The 17,774-nt window shown below is 43.7% G+C and overlaps 2 protein-coding genes across 5 annotated transcripts in view; one reads left to right on the top strand and one right to left on the bottom strand.

Moving 5' to 3' along the window:
* LOC138853758 (uncharacterized) overlaps nt 1–17,774 on the top strand; it is a 269,343-nt gene that overhangs the window by 227,703 nt on the left and 23,866 nt on the right. The window lies entirely within an intron of this gene.
* Nucleotides 2,193–8,823, bottom strand: LOC128696294 (transcription factor HES-4). The gene is made up of 3 exons (XM_053787471.2): nt 8,541–8,823; nt 6,118–6,213; nt 2,193–3,868 (listed from the first exon to the last, which is right to left on the bottom strand). The coding sequence occupies exons 1-3, from the start codon at nt 8,589–8,591 to the stop codon at nt 2,918–2,920; spliced, it is 1,098 nt and encodes a 365-aa protein (XP_053643446.2). The 5' UTR covers nt 8,592–8,823; the 3' UTR covers nt 2,193–2,917.

Here is a 17,774-nt window from a genome sequence, read left to right as displayed (position 1 = left end):
GTGAGCTGAGGTAGGATAACATCTCCCAGCCTGTGAGCTGAGGTAGGATAACATCTCCCAGCCTGTGAGCTGAGGTAGGATAACATCTCCCAGCCTGTGAGCTGAGGTAGGATAACATCTCCCAGCCTGTGAGCTGAGGTAGGATAACACCTCCCAGCCTGTGAGCTGAGGTAGGATAACATCTCCCAGCCTGTGAGCTGAGGTAGGATAACACCTCCCAGCCTGTGAGCTGAGGTAGGATAACACCTCCCAGCCTGTGAGCTGAGGTAGGATAACATCTCCCAGCCTGTGAGCTGAGGTAGGATAACACCTCCCAGCCTGTGAGCTGAGGTAGGATAACATCTCCCAGCCTGTGAGCTGAGGTAGGATAACATCTCCCAGCCTGTGAGCTGAGGTAGGATAACACCTCCCAGCCTGTGAGCTGAGGTAGGATAACACCTCCCAGCCTGTGAGCTGAGGTAGGATAACATCTCCCAGCCTGTGAGCTGAGGTAGGATAACATCTCCCAGCCTGTGAGCTGAGGTAGGATAACATCTCCCAGCCTGTGAGCTGAGGTAGGATAACATCTCCCAGCCTGTGAGCTGAGGTAGGATAACACCTCCCAGCCTGTGAGCTGAGGTAGGATAACATCTCCCAGCCTGTGAGCTGAGGTAGGATAACACCTCCCAGCCTGTGAGCTGAGGTAGGATAACACCTCCCAGCCTGTGAGCTGAGGTAGGATAACATCTCCCAGCCTGTGAGCTGAGGTAGGATAACACCTCCCAGCCTGTGAGCTGAGGTAGGATAACATCTCCCAGCCTGTGAGCTGAGGTAGGATAACATCTCCCAGCCTGTGAGCTGAGGTAGGATAACAGCTCATAGCCTGTAAATTCAACTGCATAAAAAATATAACGGAATATCTGGTAGGTTGTCCCTTAACGGTCTGTTCCGCAGAGTAACTGGAGGCAGCTTCAGTCCAACAGTTTCTCTAACAGTTCCCTGTTACTTGATTGCTACTCACAGCAGGTGTTGAACCACTTTAAACACTTCCAGCTACGGTGCCTTACATAGTATATATACACCAAGAGGTGTATATATCCTATGTAATACTGCGATAATAGTCAATATTTTAGGGATTAAAGAATTCTTGACGGAGAGCAGGTGACACGTAGCCTTAATGACCCTCGTGTTGCCGATAGCCTTTAAACCCCCATTAACTAAGTAATCTGCGTCTTACGATCCCTCTGCGTAGAGTTGATAGCTGTCTTCCTCTTCTAATCTAATTTACAGTAACTTCTATGGTAAAAGATATATTTTTGGGGGCACTAAGGATGGCCAAAGATCACAATTTTTTTTTTTAACTATATTAAGAGAAGGGAGAGCCAAGCCCATGGGGATCCCACAGCATCTGGGGTTAGAATAGGAATCAATGGGGTACGATCCCAGAATGGGGTTGGGGAGAAGAAAGAATCCTGAAGGATACCAGCGCGTCTGGCAGTCCCCGAGGGCACATACCTGTAGAAAGTTTTCCCCGGCAACGTGTTGTTGTTGTTGTTGTCAGCTGATCGCTCCAACTGTTTGTTGACATTTGTTTTTTAAACCCCCGGGAGGTTGAAGAATATAAATAAAAGTACCCTGGATATGTGGATATATTTATTTATGAAATATAGGTACATATGCACTCATATTTGTACTGGTAATGATTTTTTTGAGTTTCCAATGAGTTATTACAGTCAAGGGGAAAACAAGTGTAACCCAGCTTGTTAAGACCAGTTGAACTTAACCCCAGCTGGTTTTGAACAACCCTAGCTAGTTTTAAACACCCCCAGCTGGTTTTGAACACCCCAGCTGGTTTTGAACACCCCCAGCTGGTTTTGAACACCCCCAGTTGGTTTTGAACACCCCCAGCTGGTTTTGAACACCCCCAGCTGGTTTTGAACACCCCCAGCTGGTTTTAAACAACCCCAGCTAGTTTTAAACAACCCCCAGCTGGTTTTGAACACCCCCAGCTGGTTTTGAACACCCCCAGCTGGTTTTGAACACCCCCAGCTGGTTTTGAACACTCCTAGCTGGTTTTAAACAACCCCAGCTAGTTTTAAACAACCCCCCCCTTCTTGAGTGTTCACTACTAGAGGTCTTACTAGAGGGAGTGAAATACTGTCACCAGCCTCTCTCGTTCAACAACATAACTTACGATCATCAACTCTTGTCAGTCTCTCTCTCTCTCTCTTGAGCAAGCGTACCAAGCATCTCTCCTGTGAAATACACGTGCGTTTGTACACACCTTAATGGTACACGTACATACACAAACAGGAACTACTCACTCTTCTTCATGGCATACACACTGTACACACACAACACACACACATGGAGCTTGCGCAGCTAGAAGAGCGAACCCAGTGCCTGCCAGCGGAGAAACGGGGCCAGGAGCTAAGGATCGACACCCCCTGCAACGACAGGTAAATACACCACACACGCACATCACAGCACCATCGGAATTAGGAACACTAAGTCATATTTACAGTAGTTTATAGATGTGTAAGAATTGCGTAGAAAATAACATTGGTTAAAAATAATATTGATGAAAGACAATGAGATTCAAGCCACCTGCAGTGACACAGGACACATGCCAGTGGTTCAGGTACAGAATTACAAAGGCACTGATAACAGGACCGGAAGAAGTCATTTTTTGTTCATTTCTGCATCCAACAATATACATTTCAGGTGAATATATACATGTATGACGAGTGGTTCATGTGACCACTGAGATTAGGTATTAGAGGCAAAAAGCAGATGAAAAGGACACAGGAAAAATACACGTGAAACTGCTTAAGGCTTTATCATAATGTTTAGGTTAGAGAGAGCTTTATTAAAGTTGATAAGTCTCTCCTTGAGTAAGATATTATGATAAAATCTTGCTTTTGTAATAGCTGTAGGTTCACCAAGGGCGCCAGTGTGGGTTCTGCTGGTGGTGGAGGTTGTGGTTTGGTTTGTGAGTGGGGTTGTGAGGGGGGTAAGGAGCGTGACGAACTTCACGAAGCCTGTGGCACTGTCCGCTCGCTGCTGCAGCCACGGTAACACATTTTAAAGGTCGCTGTGCCACAGGTGGTGAGGCGGGGCTGGCAAATACCGCAGCTTTATGAGTGTGAGGCGGGGACGGTGCCACGCCCACAGACACTGTAAAGGCTCGTTGTCTGGTGGATCCTTGTGCCAGAGGGCCAGAGCGACGATGGGGTGTGGCCAGGTCTAGTGGCACCATCTGTGGGGCTGGTTGGTGACCTGTTGCAGCCACGGGTTGACTGGTGGGGCTGAACGGTTGTTCCAAGCGGGTGGACGGTAAATTATTACTGCTGGTGCAGGTCTCGGGGCTGGCTCGGTCTTCCGGGGCGTCAGGCGTGGACTGTGGGCTGCCCCGTGCTGACTCCGGGGAGGAGGGAGCACCTGCAGCCTCCGGTGAAGCTGCATTGCTAGGGGAACTGTTTCCAGACGGAATGGCAGTCCAGGCTGGCAAAACCAGTGCCAGCTGTCCTGATACCAGTCGTGCCTGGACTAGAGGCACCCCTTGTGGTGCATCTTGTGGCTGAGGCGACGCCTTGGGCACCGGGACGCCCTCTACTTCCGTTTCAGTCTTCACGCTTGGAGGTTCTGGTGAGGCAGAGGCACTGAGGTGCGAGAGGACGCGGGCGTGAAGGTTAGGAGGCAAACCACTCAAACTGGAGAGGAATCTGCTGACCTCGGCGGCGCACTGGGAGAAGCCAGCGCGATACTTGGCGGTGGAGTCAGCGTTGAGGTTACGGGAGGTTGAAATCTCCTGACGATGGAGAGACTGTACGTGGCGCACCGTCATTTCTAGAATGTCCGCCTTCTCTAACTTGCTGTACCGGGTTGGCTGTTGAAAGAAAATCTAGCATTAAAAAACTTATACTCAATATGTTTTTAAACGCTATATGGTCCCACATGAGGCCATGTAGCGTGATATAAATGCATATAAAATTTAGAAGTGGCTTGGTTGGCAGCGCTCTGGACTCTCACATTGAGTGTCAGTGGTTCAATCCCCGACACGGGTGGAAATGTTGGTCATATTTCTTTACACCTGCTGTCCCTGTTCATCTAGCAGTATATACCTGGGTGTTAGTCGACTGGTGTGGGTGGCATCCTGGGGAACAAGATTGAAGGACCCTACTGGAAATAAGATAGTCCTCGATGACACACTTACTAAAAAAAAACCATACCACGGGTGGGGATAGAACCCTCGATCAGAGAGTCTCAAAACTCCAGACCGTCGCGTTAGCGACGGTAAACAATATGATGTTCAATGAGGACAAATTCCAACTACTCCGTTATGGAAAACTTTAGGAGATGATAACTAGAACAGAGTATACTACTGACTCCGGCCATACAATAGAGCGGAAAAATAATGTAAGGGACCTGGGAGTAGTAATGTCTGAGGATCTCACTTTCAAGGATCACAACAGTGCCACGATCGCACGTGCAAAGAAAATGATAGGATGGATAATGAGAACTTTCAAAACGAGAGATGCCAAGCCCATGATGATCCTTTTCAAATCACTTGTTCTCTCTAGGCTGGAATACTGCTGTACATTAACATCTCCATTCAAAGCAGGTGAAATCGCAGATCTAGAGAGTGTACAGAGATCCTTTACTGCACGTATAAGTTCTGTCAAGCACCTTAACTACTGGGAACGCTTGGAAGCACTTGACTTGTACTCGTTGGAACGCAGGAGGGAGAGATATATCATAATCTACACTTGGAAAATCTTGGAAGGAATGGTCCCAAATCTGCACACAGAAATCACTCCCTACGAAAGTAAAAGACTGGGCAGGCGATGCAAAATGCCGCCAATAAAAAGTAGGGGCGCCATTGGTACATTAAGAGAAAACACCATAAGTGTCCGGGGCCCAAAACTGTTCAACAGCCTCCCATCAAGCATTAGGGAAATTGCCAATAAACCCCTGGCTGCCTTCAAGAGAGAGCTGGACAGATACCTAAAGTCAGTGCCGGATCAGCCGGGCTGTGGCTCGTACGTTGGACTGCGTGCGGCCAGCAGTAACAGCCTAGTTGATCAGGCCCTGATCCATCGGGAGGCCTGGTCATGGACCGGGCCGCGGGGGCGTTGATCCCCAGAATAACCTCCAGGTAACCTCCAGCCACTGTCTGGAGTTTTGAGACTTTCTGATCGCGGGTTCTACCCCCGCCCGTGGTATGGTTTGTTTGCAATCGTGTCATTACGATTTCGTGAGACACACTTACTATCCTGGGTGGATAACTCTCCGGGTTAAAAATCCGAATAAATCTTAAGATTTACCTGTCATCTTATGTGATGATGAGACAAAAAGAAAAATACTAATTTTGCCAGAGAGTAAAATATTTAACTAGCCTCGGTTAATAAACAAGACACATGCAATACTTGCATATCTTACACAAATAACCCGCACATAAAAGAGAGAAGCTTACGACGACGTTTCGGTCCGACTTGGACCATTGACAAAGTCACACTGTGTGTGTGTGTGACTTTGTCAATGGTCCAAGTCGGACCGAAACGTCGTCGTAAGCTTCTCTCTTTTATGTGCGGGTTATTTGTGTATCGTTCCAGTCACGGTATTGTGCCTTTTTTGTTATCTTGCATATCTTCATTGCCAGAACGTTTCGCCAATAAAACAGGCTGCTTCAGTCGAATACAATACCGAAGAGAGTGGTAGTAGTTTTAACATGATCAGTTCGTCACTCTATTGTTGCACACGTGTCTTGGTCATCAACCTGTCGGTACTGTATGCCTGCCATCAGTGGTATTATTGTCTGGCTTTCTTCTCATAGCGTTATGACACTGACAGCAGATATACAGGGCTACAGTGTCATAATACCCTGACTTCACATGAACCGGGCTGTGGTTCGTACGTTGGATTGTGTGGGGTCAGTAGTAACAGCCTCGTTGATCAGGCCCTGATCCACCGGGAGGCCTGGTTGTGGACCGGGCCGCGGGGGCGTTGATCCCCGGAATGCCCTCCAGGTAGACTCCAGGTAGGTAGACCAGTATACGTGATGCACACATTCTGAGGAATACACTGGATAAAAGCTACGTTTTTATAACGGATAAGAGGACAAATCTGGGGACTCACATCTTTCCTCTGAGCGGTGAGGACCAAGGTCTTGAGTTCGTTGAGACAATGATTGATTCTCTCCCTTCGTCTGCGCTCCATCAGCGGCTTGTTACTCTGGCGAGAGAAAACATCAAGTTAGCAAGCAAGTTTATTTGGGTACAGGTACACAAGTATAATTATCATACCTAATAACATGTGTGTAAATTACCTAGGATAACCCAAAATAATCAAAGTGACTTATTTCCATTGGAGTCCTCACCAGTTTATCCCAAGTGATTGCTTTGTTGTTATTTAAGCTTATCGCATACAAGTGGGTCTTTAAGGCTGCATGCATCTCAACCGAAGATTTATATCAAGAACACTTCAGCCCCTGAAATAGGAATTACAAAACTCTCAAGTGTATATACACTGAAAGATACACGCATCTGTTTGTATAAACTATGAGAAATATGCGCCTCTGTGTTTATAAATTATGATAAATGTACATTTGTGTATTTATACTAAGAGAAAAACGTGTGTGTGTGTAAACACAATAAAGGATACACGCCTCTTGGTGTATATATGCTGCGAGATACACGCCTCCTGGTTTATATATGCTGAGAGATGTCTCTCAGTGTACTGATCCCACCACCACGACCACCACAACAACCTTCCAAGAATAGACCTGCACACGATCCCCACCCCTTAAATTCTCCTTGTCACCGAACCCCTTTTCCCTTCTTAATCCCCATCATTACTCACTAAACTGTTATCTTTGTCTCCCATTTCTTTCTTATACCCAAGAAAAGACTGCAACTCAGTCCTGTCTACAGTCCCTCATTTATCTGGCCATCTTAGGCTGAAATCTTTTCAGCGTGTTTGCTTCCATGTCTCTCTCCCTGTTGTCCTTATCTTTCGTCCTTTATCATTTACCTATTGCTTATTCTCTTATTTCTTACTGTCTTTTTTAAATATTTAATTTCCAATATTTTATTTATCTCTTATATTCTGTTGTTAAGCAATTTGTAGAGAGAAAAGGGTGGGTGGGTGGCAGAGGGGGAGAGATAAGGGAGGGAGGAGAGTAGAAATTAATAAGGAATGGGTAGGAAGGAGAGAGAGAGAGAGAGAGAGAGAGAGAGAGAGAGAGAGAGAGAGAGAGAGAGAGAGGGGGGAGAGAGAAAAATTCACTGAAGCATATATGATGTCACTTAACAGGATGTTAAATTATGAAAGTGTGCGTAGTGTAGAGATATTTTTACATATCATATAACCGCAAACATTATCAAACTGAACGATAAATTTTGACTTTGAAAGGGAAAAAAACAGATGACATAGTTACACTTGTTATGGCATAGAAATGAGTAATTATGACACAGTGCATGTCTTATAGGCCTAAAGTTGTCTTGTTTGCCATCACTTGAACACCTGTTTATGAACACCTGTCATTGGTGGCCTAGCATCAAACACGAATCAAAAAACACCTGTCAGCCATAACTTATAAGCGAACACGTGTCAAACACCTGTAAATAGACACCTGCCGACTAGTGTAGCTCTACCTAATTATCATTAGTTTGTTATATTTACTGGGAAGTGCTAAATCCGTAAGGGTCACAGCATGGGAAATGAAAGGCAGTCGTGTATGATGTAATGGAAATAAGCCACAATGACTTTTTTTTTACATATATGTAACTCTGTATCATAGTTATGGTCGACTGAATTTGTGTACCTGTACTTTTGTGTACCTGTACTTTTGTGTACCTGAACCTATACTTCAAGCACCCTTGAAGGGCGAAACGGTCGCGAAACATTTCGACTCAAGGCTGAGGGATTGATTACCTCAAATTCTTCCCGAATGTTAGCCTGTGTGTGTCTGTGTGTGTGTATATATATATATATATATATATATATATATATATATATATATATATATGTCGTGCTGAACATTTAAAATTTGGGATTTTGGCTTAAAAAGTAACGCTCTTGCCGAATAAAGCAAGCGAAAGTTTGTGTATGGAATAATTTCGCGAAATCTTAACGAGCCAAACGAAAAAAATATATTTGTGTTTATTATTAAATTATTGTGAACTTATCTAAAATATATTTAGTTCCACAATGTTACATTAAATTGCGCTTGTTATAATAAGGTTAGGTAAGTTTTGTAAGCTTCTTTTGGTACAAAATTATTAATTTTTACATAAACATAATGAAAAAAATATATATTTAAACGTATAAGAGATAATTTTGGAAAGGACTTAATTTTAAATAAGTTCTTGCTAATTGACCAATTTTACCTATTTTATATATTCTCTCAAACATTGGGCCATGTACACTAACGTTAGTGATATTATTACAAGTAAAACTAAGCGTAAACCCACAAGGGCCATACAATAGTCATATTATGTATCTGCAGTAAGAATTACATTCCACTGGTATATTGTGTCAACACTTTTCACATTACTTACTCTGCGGGATTTCTGCGTATCTGCCATGCTGGAGTCTGTTGAGGAGCACATTGCAGTATTACGCAACTTTCAGCACCATTACGCAGATGTCTGCACCATTTAACGCAATTCTCTTCACAAGTGGTAATAATCCTCTGTACTCAAGGTCTAAACGCTTATTTTTCGTTGTTGTTTACGTGAATATACGAAGTTTTAATAACCCGGTTCACTGTGTCATCCACGTCCGGGCCGGAGAAAGACTGCTGGCACACGTACGTCTACCAGCTAGTCGCGTGTCCGTGAGGGAAATGCATCCACCACACGCGACTACCAGACGTCAACTGATCCTCGCGCACGACTGTCAGCCTGGACGCACTCCACCGTAGCTGCCACACACACCTTCACGAAGAATTTTTTACGATTATTCACCATTGTTCACACTCTTGTTTAGTATTTCTCTTTACTGAACTGTAAATTCTACATAATCCTCTTAGATGGGATAAAATCACATGAAACAATGATGTTTTTAATGTACAAAAACAGTGGCAGATGTAATTGTACGTTTATGACGTCATTTTGTAGCCTCGCCCCCTTACGCACGATATCATTCAACGTCATTAACCAGCGGACCAATCAGTGTTGAATAGAGGCTGGGAATCGGCAGGATGCTCTCTGATTGGTGGTTGGGTAGGGTGGGCGTGGCGTATCCCACGTGGCCGCCAGGAGCCACGACCACGTGGCTCTGAGGATCGTGTTTCATCAACTTGAAAACAGAAGGATTCACTGGCTTTAGTTGAGTGTCCCGTCAAACAGCAGCCAAGATGTCCGTTCTCTGTCTTCTTCCGTCCATCCTCTGTTTCTTACAGTCTTGTTACTACTTCCTTCTTCCCATTAGCTTCCTCCTCCCCCCACTTTCTCCCTCTCTGGTTCAACATACCCCTAAACCCCAATAAAAAGCATGAGCGCCATTGCTACACTAATATAATAAATGTCCGGGGCCCGAGACTGTTCAACAGCCTCTCATCATAGAAAAGGGGAAAATCCAATAGACCTCTGGCTGTCTTCAAGAGGGAACTGAACACATACCTCAGGTCAGTGCTGTAGTCCAACGTAAGAATCACAGCCCTGCTGGTCGGGTACTGACTTTAGGTACCTGTCCAGTTCCCTCTTGAAGGTAGCCTGGGGTCTATTCTTGAATCCCCTTATGGCTGGTGGGACGCTGTTGAACAGTCTTGGGCCCCGGACACTTATTGTGTTTTAGTGTACTCATGGCGCTTCTGCTTTTCATTGGAGGCACAGTCTGCCCAGTCTTTAGTTTTCGTAGGGAGTGATTTCTGTGTGCAGATTTTGGGTGGTAGTGTAATTTAGATAGGGTGGGGCTTTGAAATGAGCTGAGGTAGACTAACAGCTCTTAGCCTGTAAAACTAATGTGTAAGAAAAAGTATGCTGGGAGGCCTAGCCAAGGACTGGGCCGCGGGGGCGTTGACCCCCGGAACACTCTCCAGATAGGCATATACAATGTGGAGAAAAATCTCCAGTTTATGAAGGGGGCGATATTCCCCCTCTTGAAGGGGGGTAATAACCGCCAAAGAGGGTATCCCTCTCAGAAGGGATTGTGAACCTTCTTGCTTTCTCCCTCCCAGAACCGAATTATCAAAGCCATTTGCTAGACGAGGCGTCACAAGGAACCCCTTTCTTGGATTCCAAGAAACAGGGATTCTAGGATGAAAACTGTTGCGAAAGGTAGCAATGAATGTCTATGAAGTTGAAGTCAGCATTTCCTTTGTGGGACGCGAATTGCGGTGCCCAAGAGGGTCAGACTGCTCAAGGAACGAGCGGGAACGCGTGCCCTCCCGCTGAAGTACAAAGGAACAGTGGCCGCGCGTTCAAGACTTGATCTGACAATCTTAGGAAAACTAGGAAATTACTCTAGTGCCAAACACGAGTCAGGAATTCCCGGTAGAACTGATCACGAAGTGTTTATTAGCGTCTCCGTGTCCCTTTCTCGAGTGAACATTGGGAGTGACTTAAAATACAGTGTTATTTAACTTTCTCCCTATTGTGGATAATCCCACGAAACTCGTAAACTAATGATAGTGAGTGACAATAGTGCGTAACCGATCAGCATGACTCACGACGGTCTAGAGTTTTGTGACTCTGATCGCGGGTACTAACCCCACCCGTGGTATGGTTTGTGTAACCGGTGTGATTGGACAATAACATTCCCGACGTGTGACACTAGTGCAACATTCCCCGAGTGACATTTCTTCATTCTACTGTCAAGACACCAATAACGACCTGGTGTCTCTCTAACGACATAAGACTCCAGTTGCAATATGAATCAGGCAAGCTTCATTCCCCTTTCATTTGCCCCTTGAAAACACTGCAGTGTTTAGGCCAATGTTAAAATATTTCCCACCTTAGAGACCGTCATTAGAATGCCAACACCAAAACCCACATGACTAATCATAATCCAGACATTTATACATACTGGAATACATACAATGCGTCAGAGTTAACCCAGATTGCTCGCTATCCTCAGCCACTGTGGACACAAGTGCAGAAACATGGAAGGCGATTCCAGGGAGAGGCTGCTGGAAATCGTGCTGTTAAAAGATAAGTACCTCTCATTGTTATCATGTTTTTATCGTTATGCAGGAAAGTGTACTCAAGTTCCTCCACGTAAAGTAGCCTCGAAATATCTAGAAGCTATGGCAGTTACGAATCTACCTTGTACCTTTATGTATAGCTGTATACATTCTTTCTCCTGTATATAATCTTTATTGCCCCGCTTTGTGATGGAGATATTTGCATAAGAATTCCATTTCTCTTGTGTTTGTAATGGTCCAACATGATAGTAACTGCAGCTCTGCTGGGAGGAAACCTTTGAAGCTGCCCTAGCTGATGAATCTTTAATGGAGTACTAGAATGTATCATCATCGCCCTACTGAAGTCTCCCAGCTCAGACTGACGCTAGCACTGTTTGTGTACTCGCCTAGTTGTGGTTGCAGGGGTCGATTCACAGTTCTGTGTGTGTGTGTGTGTGTGTGTGTGTGTGTGTGTGTCTGACTGTGTAACTCACCCTGCTTGATGGAATATGAGAAACACTGCCAGCTTTTGTTCCCACTGTGTAACTATGATAATAGGGAAGCAGCACACTGCTGATGTATCTAGTTATTATGAAAAATTATCTTGCATTTTCCCTCTCCATCCCTCCCTCTCCATCCATCCTAGAGTTTGTTTCATTCCTTTGTTTCAAACTCTCTTGATTTATCTTTTTTCTTTCTCTACTCGTCCCTTGGAAGCACTTGACTTGTACTCGTTGGAACGCAGGAGGGAGAGATATATCATAATCTACACTTGGAAAATCTTGGAAGGAATGGTCCCAAACCTGCACACAGAAATCACTCCCTACGAAAGTAAAAGACTGGGCAGGCGATGCAAAATGCCGCCAATAAAAAGTAGGGGCGCCATTGGTACACTAAGAGAAAACACCATAAGTGTCCGGGGCCCAAAACTGTTCAACAGCCTCCCATCAAGCATTAGGGGAATTGCCAATAAACCCCTGGCTGCCTTCAAGAGAGAGCTGGACAGATACCTAAAGTCAGTGCCGGATCAGCCGGGCTGTGGCTCGTACGTCGGACTGCGTGCGGCCAGCAGTAACAGCCTAGTTGATCAGGCCCTGATCCATCGGGAGGCCTGGTCATGGACCGGGCCGCGGGGGCGTTGATCCCCGGAATAACCTCCAGGTAACCTCCAGGTCCTTAGTCATTTCTGTTTTATATCCCACTTTTTCAAATTCCCTTTTATTCACTATATTTTGCTGACCTTCCATACACTGCCAGTGTACCTAATTTTTTTTTTAAATATTTTTCACTTTGAGCCATCATCCCCGTTCCTCTATCCACCAGCCCATTCCTCTGTCCACCAGCCCATTCCTCTGTCCATCAGCTCATTCCTCTATCCACCAGCCCGTTCCTCTATCCACCAGCCCGTTCCTCTATCCACCAGCCCGTTCCTCTGTCCACCAGCCCGTTCCTTTATCCACTACCCAGTTCCTTTATATCAGCAATCCTGTTCCTCGATCCACGACCCTATTCCTCTATTCTTCTCCCTGTTCCTCTATCCTGTCTCCAACTCAGTTCCCGTATCCCCCCAAACCGTTCCTCTGTCCACTATCCCGTTCCTCTAGCCTCATCTGTGTTTCAGTATTCTTTCCACCACCACACCGCTCCAGTATCATCGACCGCTTCACTATCCCTCCTCCACCAAATCTCTACCCCGGGGGTAAGGAATGGGTGGACGGTAAGGAGTGTGGAAGGAAGAGGAGCCAAAGGGTTGGAAAAAAAAAGGATGGATGGCTATGAACGCGGAGCCGTAAATCACGGAATTGTAAATTCCTGCGCCGGGTGACGAAGTCTTGTTGAAAAGTGGCTATTACCCAAACCCTAATATCTGTATCTTACATATACAGCCGTATCTTGCGTATACTCGTATCTTGCATGTATCCATATCTTGTACGCGAGTGTCTTGAATATGTATTTTATGTATCTGCTGCGTATCTTCTTATTTTTCTGTCTATTGTGGATATTTGAGTCATTACTCCGTGCGTAGTTAACGCTTTGCATTACCCACCTCTTGTATGGGTATTTCTCGTATGCCAATCAAATTAGAGATGAACCTGAATAGAAATCAGGTCAAAGGTGAATCTTAATGGAAATCAGGGCAAAGATGAACTTTAATGGTGAACAAGAAACTAAAACATGGGTGAAGATATATTAATGAGAGTTTTAGGTTGGTGGTAGTGTTGGTGGTAGTGTTGGTGGTAGTGTTGGTGATAGTGTTGGTGGTAGTGTTGGTGGTAGTATTGATGGTAGTGTTGATGGTGTCGATTGTAGTAGTGATGTAGAAGTTGTTATGTCAGTATTATTATTATTTGCAAAGACTTAAACTCGTATGGGTCACTCAGTGAGGAAGGTGTTCGGTATAACGGCAGATGTGTCCAGAGCCCCATTTCCGGGTCTCGACCCAACGCATCGCATAAAAACATTACAGTAACCCTGAGTGAGGTTGTTTGATGGGTCTTCCTGGCTGGGTTTCCTTGGTTTTGTCTCCCTGGGCTGGTGTCTCTCTGATTTGGCCTCCCTGGGTTGATCTCCCTGGGTGATCTCCCTGGGTTTGTCTCACTGGGCTCTTTCCCCTGAGTGTCCTCCCTGGCCTGGTATGCCTGGATTGGTCTCCCTGGCGGATACAAACCCAGGGAGTCGTGTTCCGGTCGCTACTGGAAGACCGTCTCATTGTTGGACACCGCCGCCGCTCCGCTATCAAAGTAACCACGTATCATAAACATGGGGGAGAAGTGCTGCCATAAACGAGATAAAACGGCAGTGGTGGATTGAGGTGGTGGGTGGGTGCGTTGTTGTGGTGGAGGGCGGGTGGTGTGGGTAGAGTGAAGGGCGGGTTGGAATACAAGTTGTAAGACGCCTAGAGGGACCAGAATCTCACGTACGACAAATAAGTAACTTTTGGGTTGGGCCCAGGACAGTCACCTCCGTACCATCATAAGGATCACGTCTGGACCGTCGTACCAAGGCCCGAGTCACGTCTGGACCGTCGTACCAAGGCCCGAGTCACGTCTGGGCCATCGTACCAAGACCCGGGTCACAAGGTTTCCAAAACCAATGTCCACCTCATCAGGTCACTATGTCTAATCACTCAGGCTACTATGGCTGCTCCATCAGGCCATGTTTGCTCATCGTCAGCTTCATCTCCTAGCTTTAGCTTTGGCCAAAATCTTCCTGGATCATACAATAAGTAGCCAAAATCTTCCTGGATCATACAATAAGCAGCCAAAATTTTCCTGGATCATACAACAAGCAGCCAAAATCTTCCTGCATCATACAACAAGCAGCCAAAATCTTCCTGGATCATACAATAAGTAGCCAAAATCTTCCTGGATCATACAACAAGCAGCCAAAATCTTCCTGCATCATACAACAAGCAGCCAAAATCTTCCTGCATCATACAACAAGCAGCCAAAATCTTCCTGCATCATACAACAAGCAGCCAAAATCTTCCTGCATCATACAACAAGCAGCCAAAATCTTCCTGCATCATACAACAAGCAGCCAAAATCTTCCTGGATCATACAACAAGCAGCCAAAATCTTCCTGGATCATACAACAAGCAGTCAAAATCTTCCTGGACATTAGCATTCATATATGATTCGGTGTTGTCCTCTTTTTTTAAGTTTTAAATTCAGCCAACAGATGGCACTCGACCCCATTTAATTCTTAAATTATGCATCTACTGTGTACATATTCAGGTTTCATATCTAACAACCTCGAAACACATCAAATATCAAATAAATTTATTATATATAGTTCATTTCCCGAAATACAACGATAAATGTAGAAAAAAGTTAATTTAAAATTTACCAAACTCAAAAATCAAGCTAAAAAAAATAAGTTTTCCTTATATTTCTGTTTTATTTTCATATTTATATATTATTTAAATTCTCTACAATCTTATGCGGAAAAAAAATATTTTAATTTTTTTTAAAAGGAGCCATTCTGCAAAAACCTAATTCAGAGTTAAAATATATTTGGTGAAATTAACCCCTGATAGGTTTTGAAGGTTTGAGTCCGATCGGAAAAGACATTCCCAAGTTGTTGCAAGGAAATTTATATCAGACTTCACAAAAATAAATAGCGAAACGGCCTCTCCAGAACCCAGAACCAAACCAAATATTTCCCTAAAACAGACTTGCTGTAAAAGTTTGTATCAGACCCAAAGAGGCGTTCTCGAGGTATTGCACCCAAAAAAAAAAAAAACTCAACGGGATACAAAAATATACAATTTTCATGTGAATGCCTCAAAAAATGTTGATAAAGAAAATATAAAGAATGCTGAAAGTTATTAAGATCTACCCAGGTTTTGGAATTGATGGGCGAAATAGCCAAGTGAAACGGGTTGCTTAACTGACCACCCGGCAAGAAATCCTCCAGAACGGTAAAAAACTGTGACGACTTTATCGACCGTGTTCGGTCTCTCCCGACCTGTAAGATGAAATTATTGGTTTATTCGGTTCGAAACATAACCGATCGAAAGTCTTTAAGGCTACATGTAACTTGTACACCATCAATCAAGGACACTTTAATTCGTAAAAGAGGGGTGATTAAAGTAAGCTCTAAGTGTATATGCACGGAGACATCCTCCTCAGTGTGTATGTACGGGGAGAGATCCTTCTCAGTGTATCTATATATCCTTGTGAATTAAGAACTACTAGTTATTGAGGACTTATCTAAATCTAAATGTGTAAATCGAGAAAAACATCAAATCACCGATCTTGTAACAAACCCAAGAGTAAAAGGCCATGTCTCTCGTGACTGGTTGTGCGATGGACAAAAATGCAAGGTTTCTACCAATGAACTGTGAGTCTTGGCATGCAGGCTCTTCCACATTATATGGCAAACAAGGTATTTACACCAAGATCTGTGTATATACGCATAGTTTCCCAATCCCGATCTTTGGGAAAGAAGTATATTTTTCAGCGCTATGGTACATGTATGCACCATTAATGACCCATGTGCAGGAGTCAGGCTTTAAACTGATACCATGAGTTTTTTACAGCACAATATCTTTATATATAATTCTTATTTTGATTCGCTTCCTACCTATAATTATAATCTAACGAATTGTAGCTAATGTTACACATTTTTAGTAACACTAAAGGTGACAGTAAAAGTGTTGCGAGAGATTCTTACACCAGCATCACACACCGGGGTATAGCGCACCAAACCTAGGGTGCAACAGAAACACAAAAATATATTGGAATCTGTCCCCACATTGTCCATCAAGTAAATTCGAGTTTAGAATAGTTTCTATAATGCAAGATTCCTTTCTCTAGGTATTGTTATCCCTCTATAACATACTCTACATCCATTCCTCAGGCTTGAGGGACTGACCAGAATCTACCAAGATTGACGGACTGATCACTTAAACAATTACTGTATTAGACTGAAGAAGTCTGTTGTGCAGCCTGTTGTACAGGCCCTAAAAATTGCTAAGTGTTGTTCAGTTTTGTGTCCCACCATATTTGATAGGATCACGGTTAGGTCAGGTTCGTCAGGAAACAGAACAAGTGTTTCTTGACGCGGGTCTTAGATGATGACCTGCCGGCGTTGGAGTTTTTGGTCATCTGACTGAGACCTTCCGCTGGCTTACCGGTCCACCCTTTCAAAAAATTAATGATCATAGTTATAACCATTTATTAGTGATAGATCCCTCTGATATAGTAAATATTAGAGGCAGTCAACTTTTTTTTATGAATATCGCAACACCAAACCAAACTAGCAATACTTACACTAGCAATACTTACACTAGCAATACTTACACTAGCAATACTTACACTAGCAATACTTACACTAGCAATACTTACACTAGCAATACTTACACTAGCAATACTTACGCTAGCAATACTTACACTAGCAATACTTACACTAGCAATACTTACACTAGCAATACTTACACTAGCAATACTTACGCTAGCAATACTTACACTAGCAATACTTACACTAGCAATACTTACACTAGCAATACTTACACTAGCAATACTTACACTAGCAATACTTACACTAGCAATACTTACACTAGCAATACTTACACTAGCAATACTTACACTAGCAATACTTACACTAGCAATACTTACACTAGCAATACTTACACTAGCAATACTTACACTAGCAATACTTACACTAGCAATACTTACACTAGCAATACTTACACTAGCAATACTTACACTAGCAATACTTACACTAGCAATACTTACACTAGCAATACTTACACTAGCAATACTTACACTAGCAATACTTACACTAGCAATACTTACACTAGCAATACTTACACTAGCAATACTTACACTAGCAATACTTACACTAGCAATACTTACACTAGCAATACTTACACTAGCAATACTTACACTAGCAATACTTACACTAGCAATACTTACACTAGCAATACTTACACTAGCAATACTTACACTAGCAATACTTACACTAGCAATACTTACACTAGCAATACTTACACTAGCAATACTTACACTAGCAATACTTACACTAGCAATACTTACACTAGCAATACTTACACTAGCAATACTTACACTAGCAATACTTACACTAGCAATACTTACACTAGCAATACTTACACTAGCAATACTTACACTAGCAATACTTACACTAGCAATACTTACACTAG

This window comes from Cherax quadricarinatus, chromosome 39, assembly GCF_038502225.1.
Source record: "Cherax quadricarinatus isolate ZL_2023a chromosome 39, ASM3850222v1, whole genome shotgun sequence".
In the NCBI taxonomy this organism is placed as follows: Eukaryota; Metazoa; Arthropoda; class Malacostraca; order Decapoda; family Parastacidae; genus Cherax; species Cherax quadricarinatus.
Note: the sequence above shows the minus strand (reverse complement) of the source record. Positions and strands in the feature narration are given on the sequence as shown.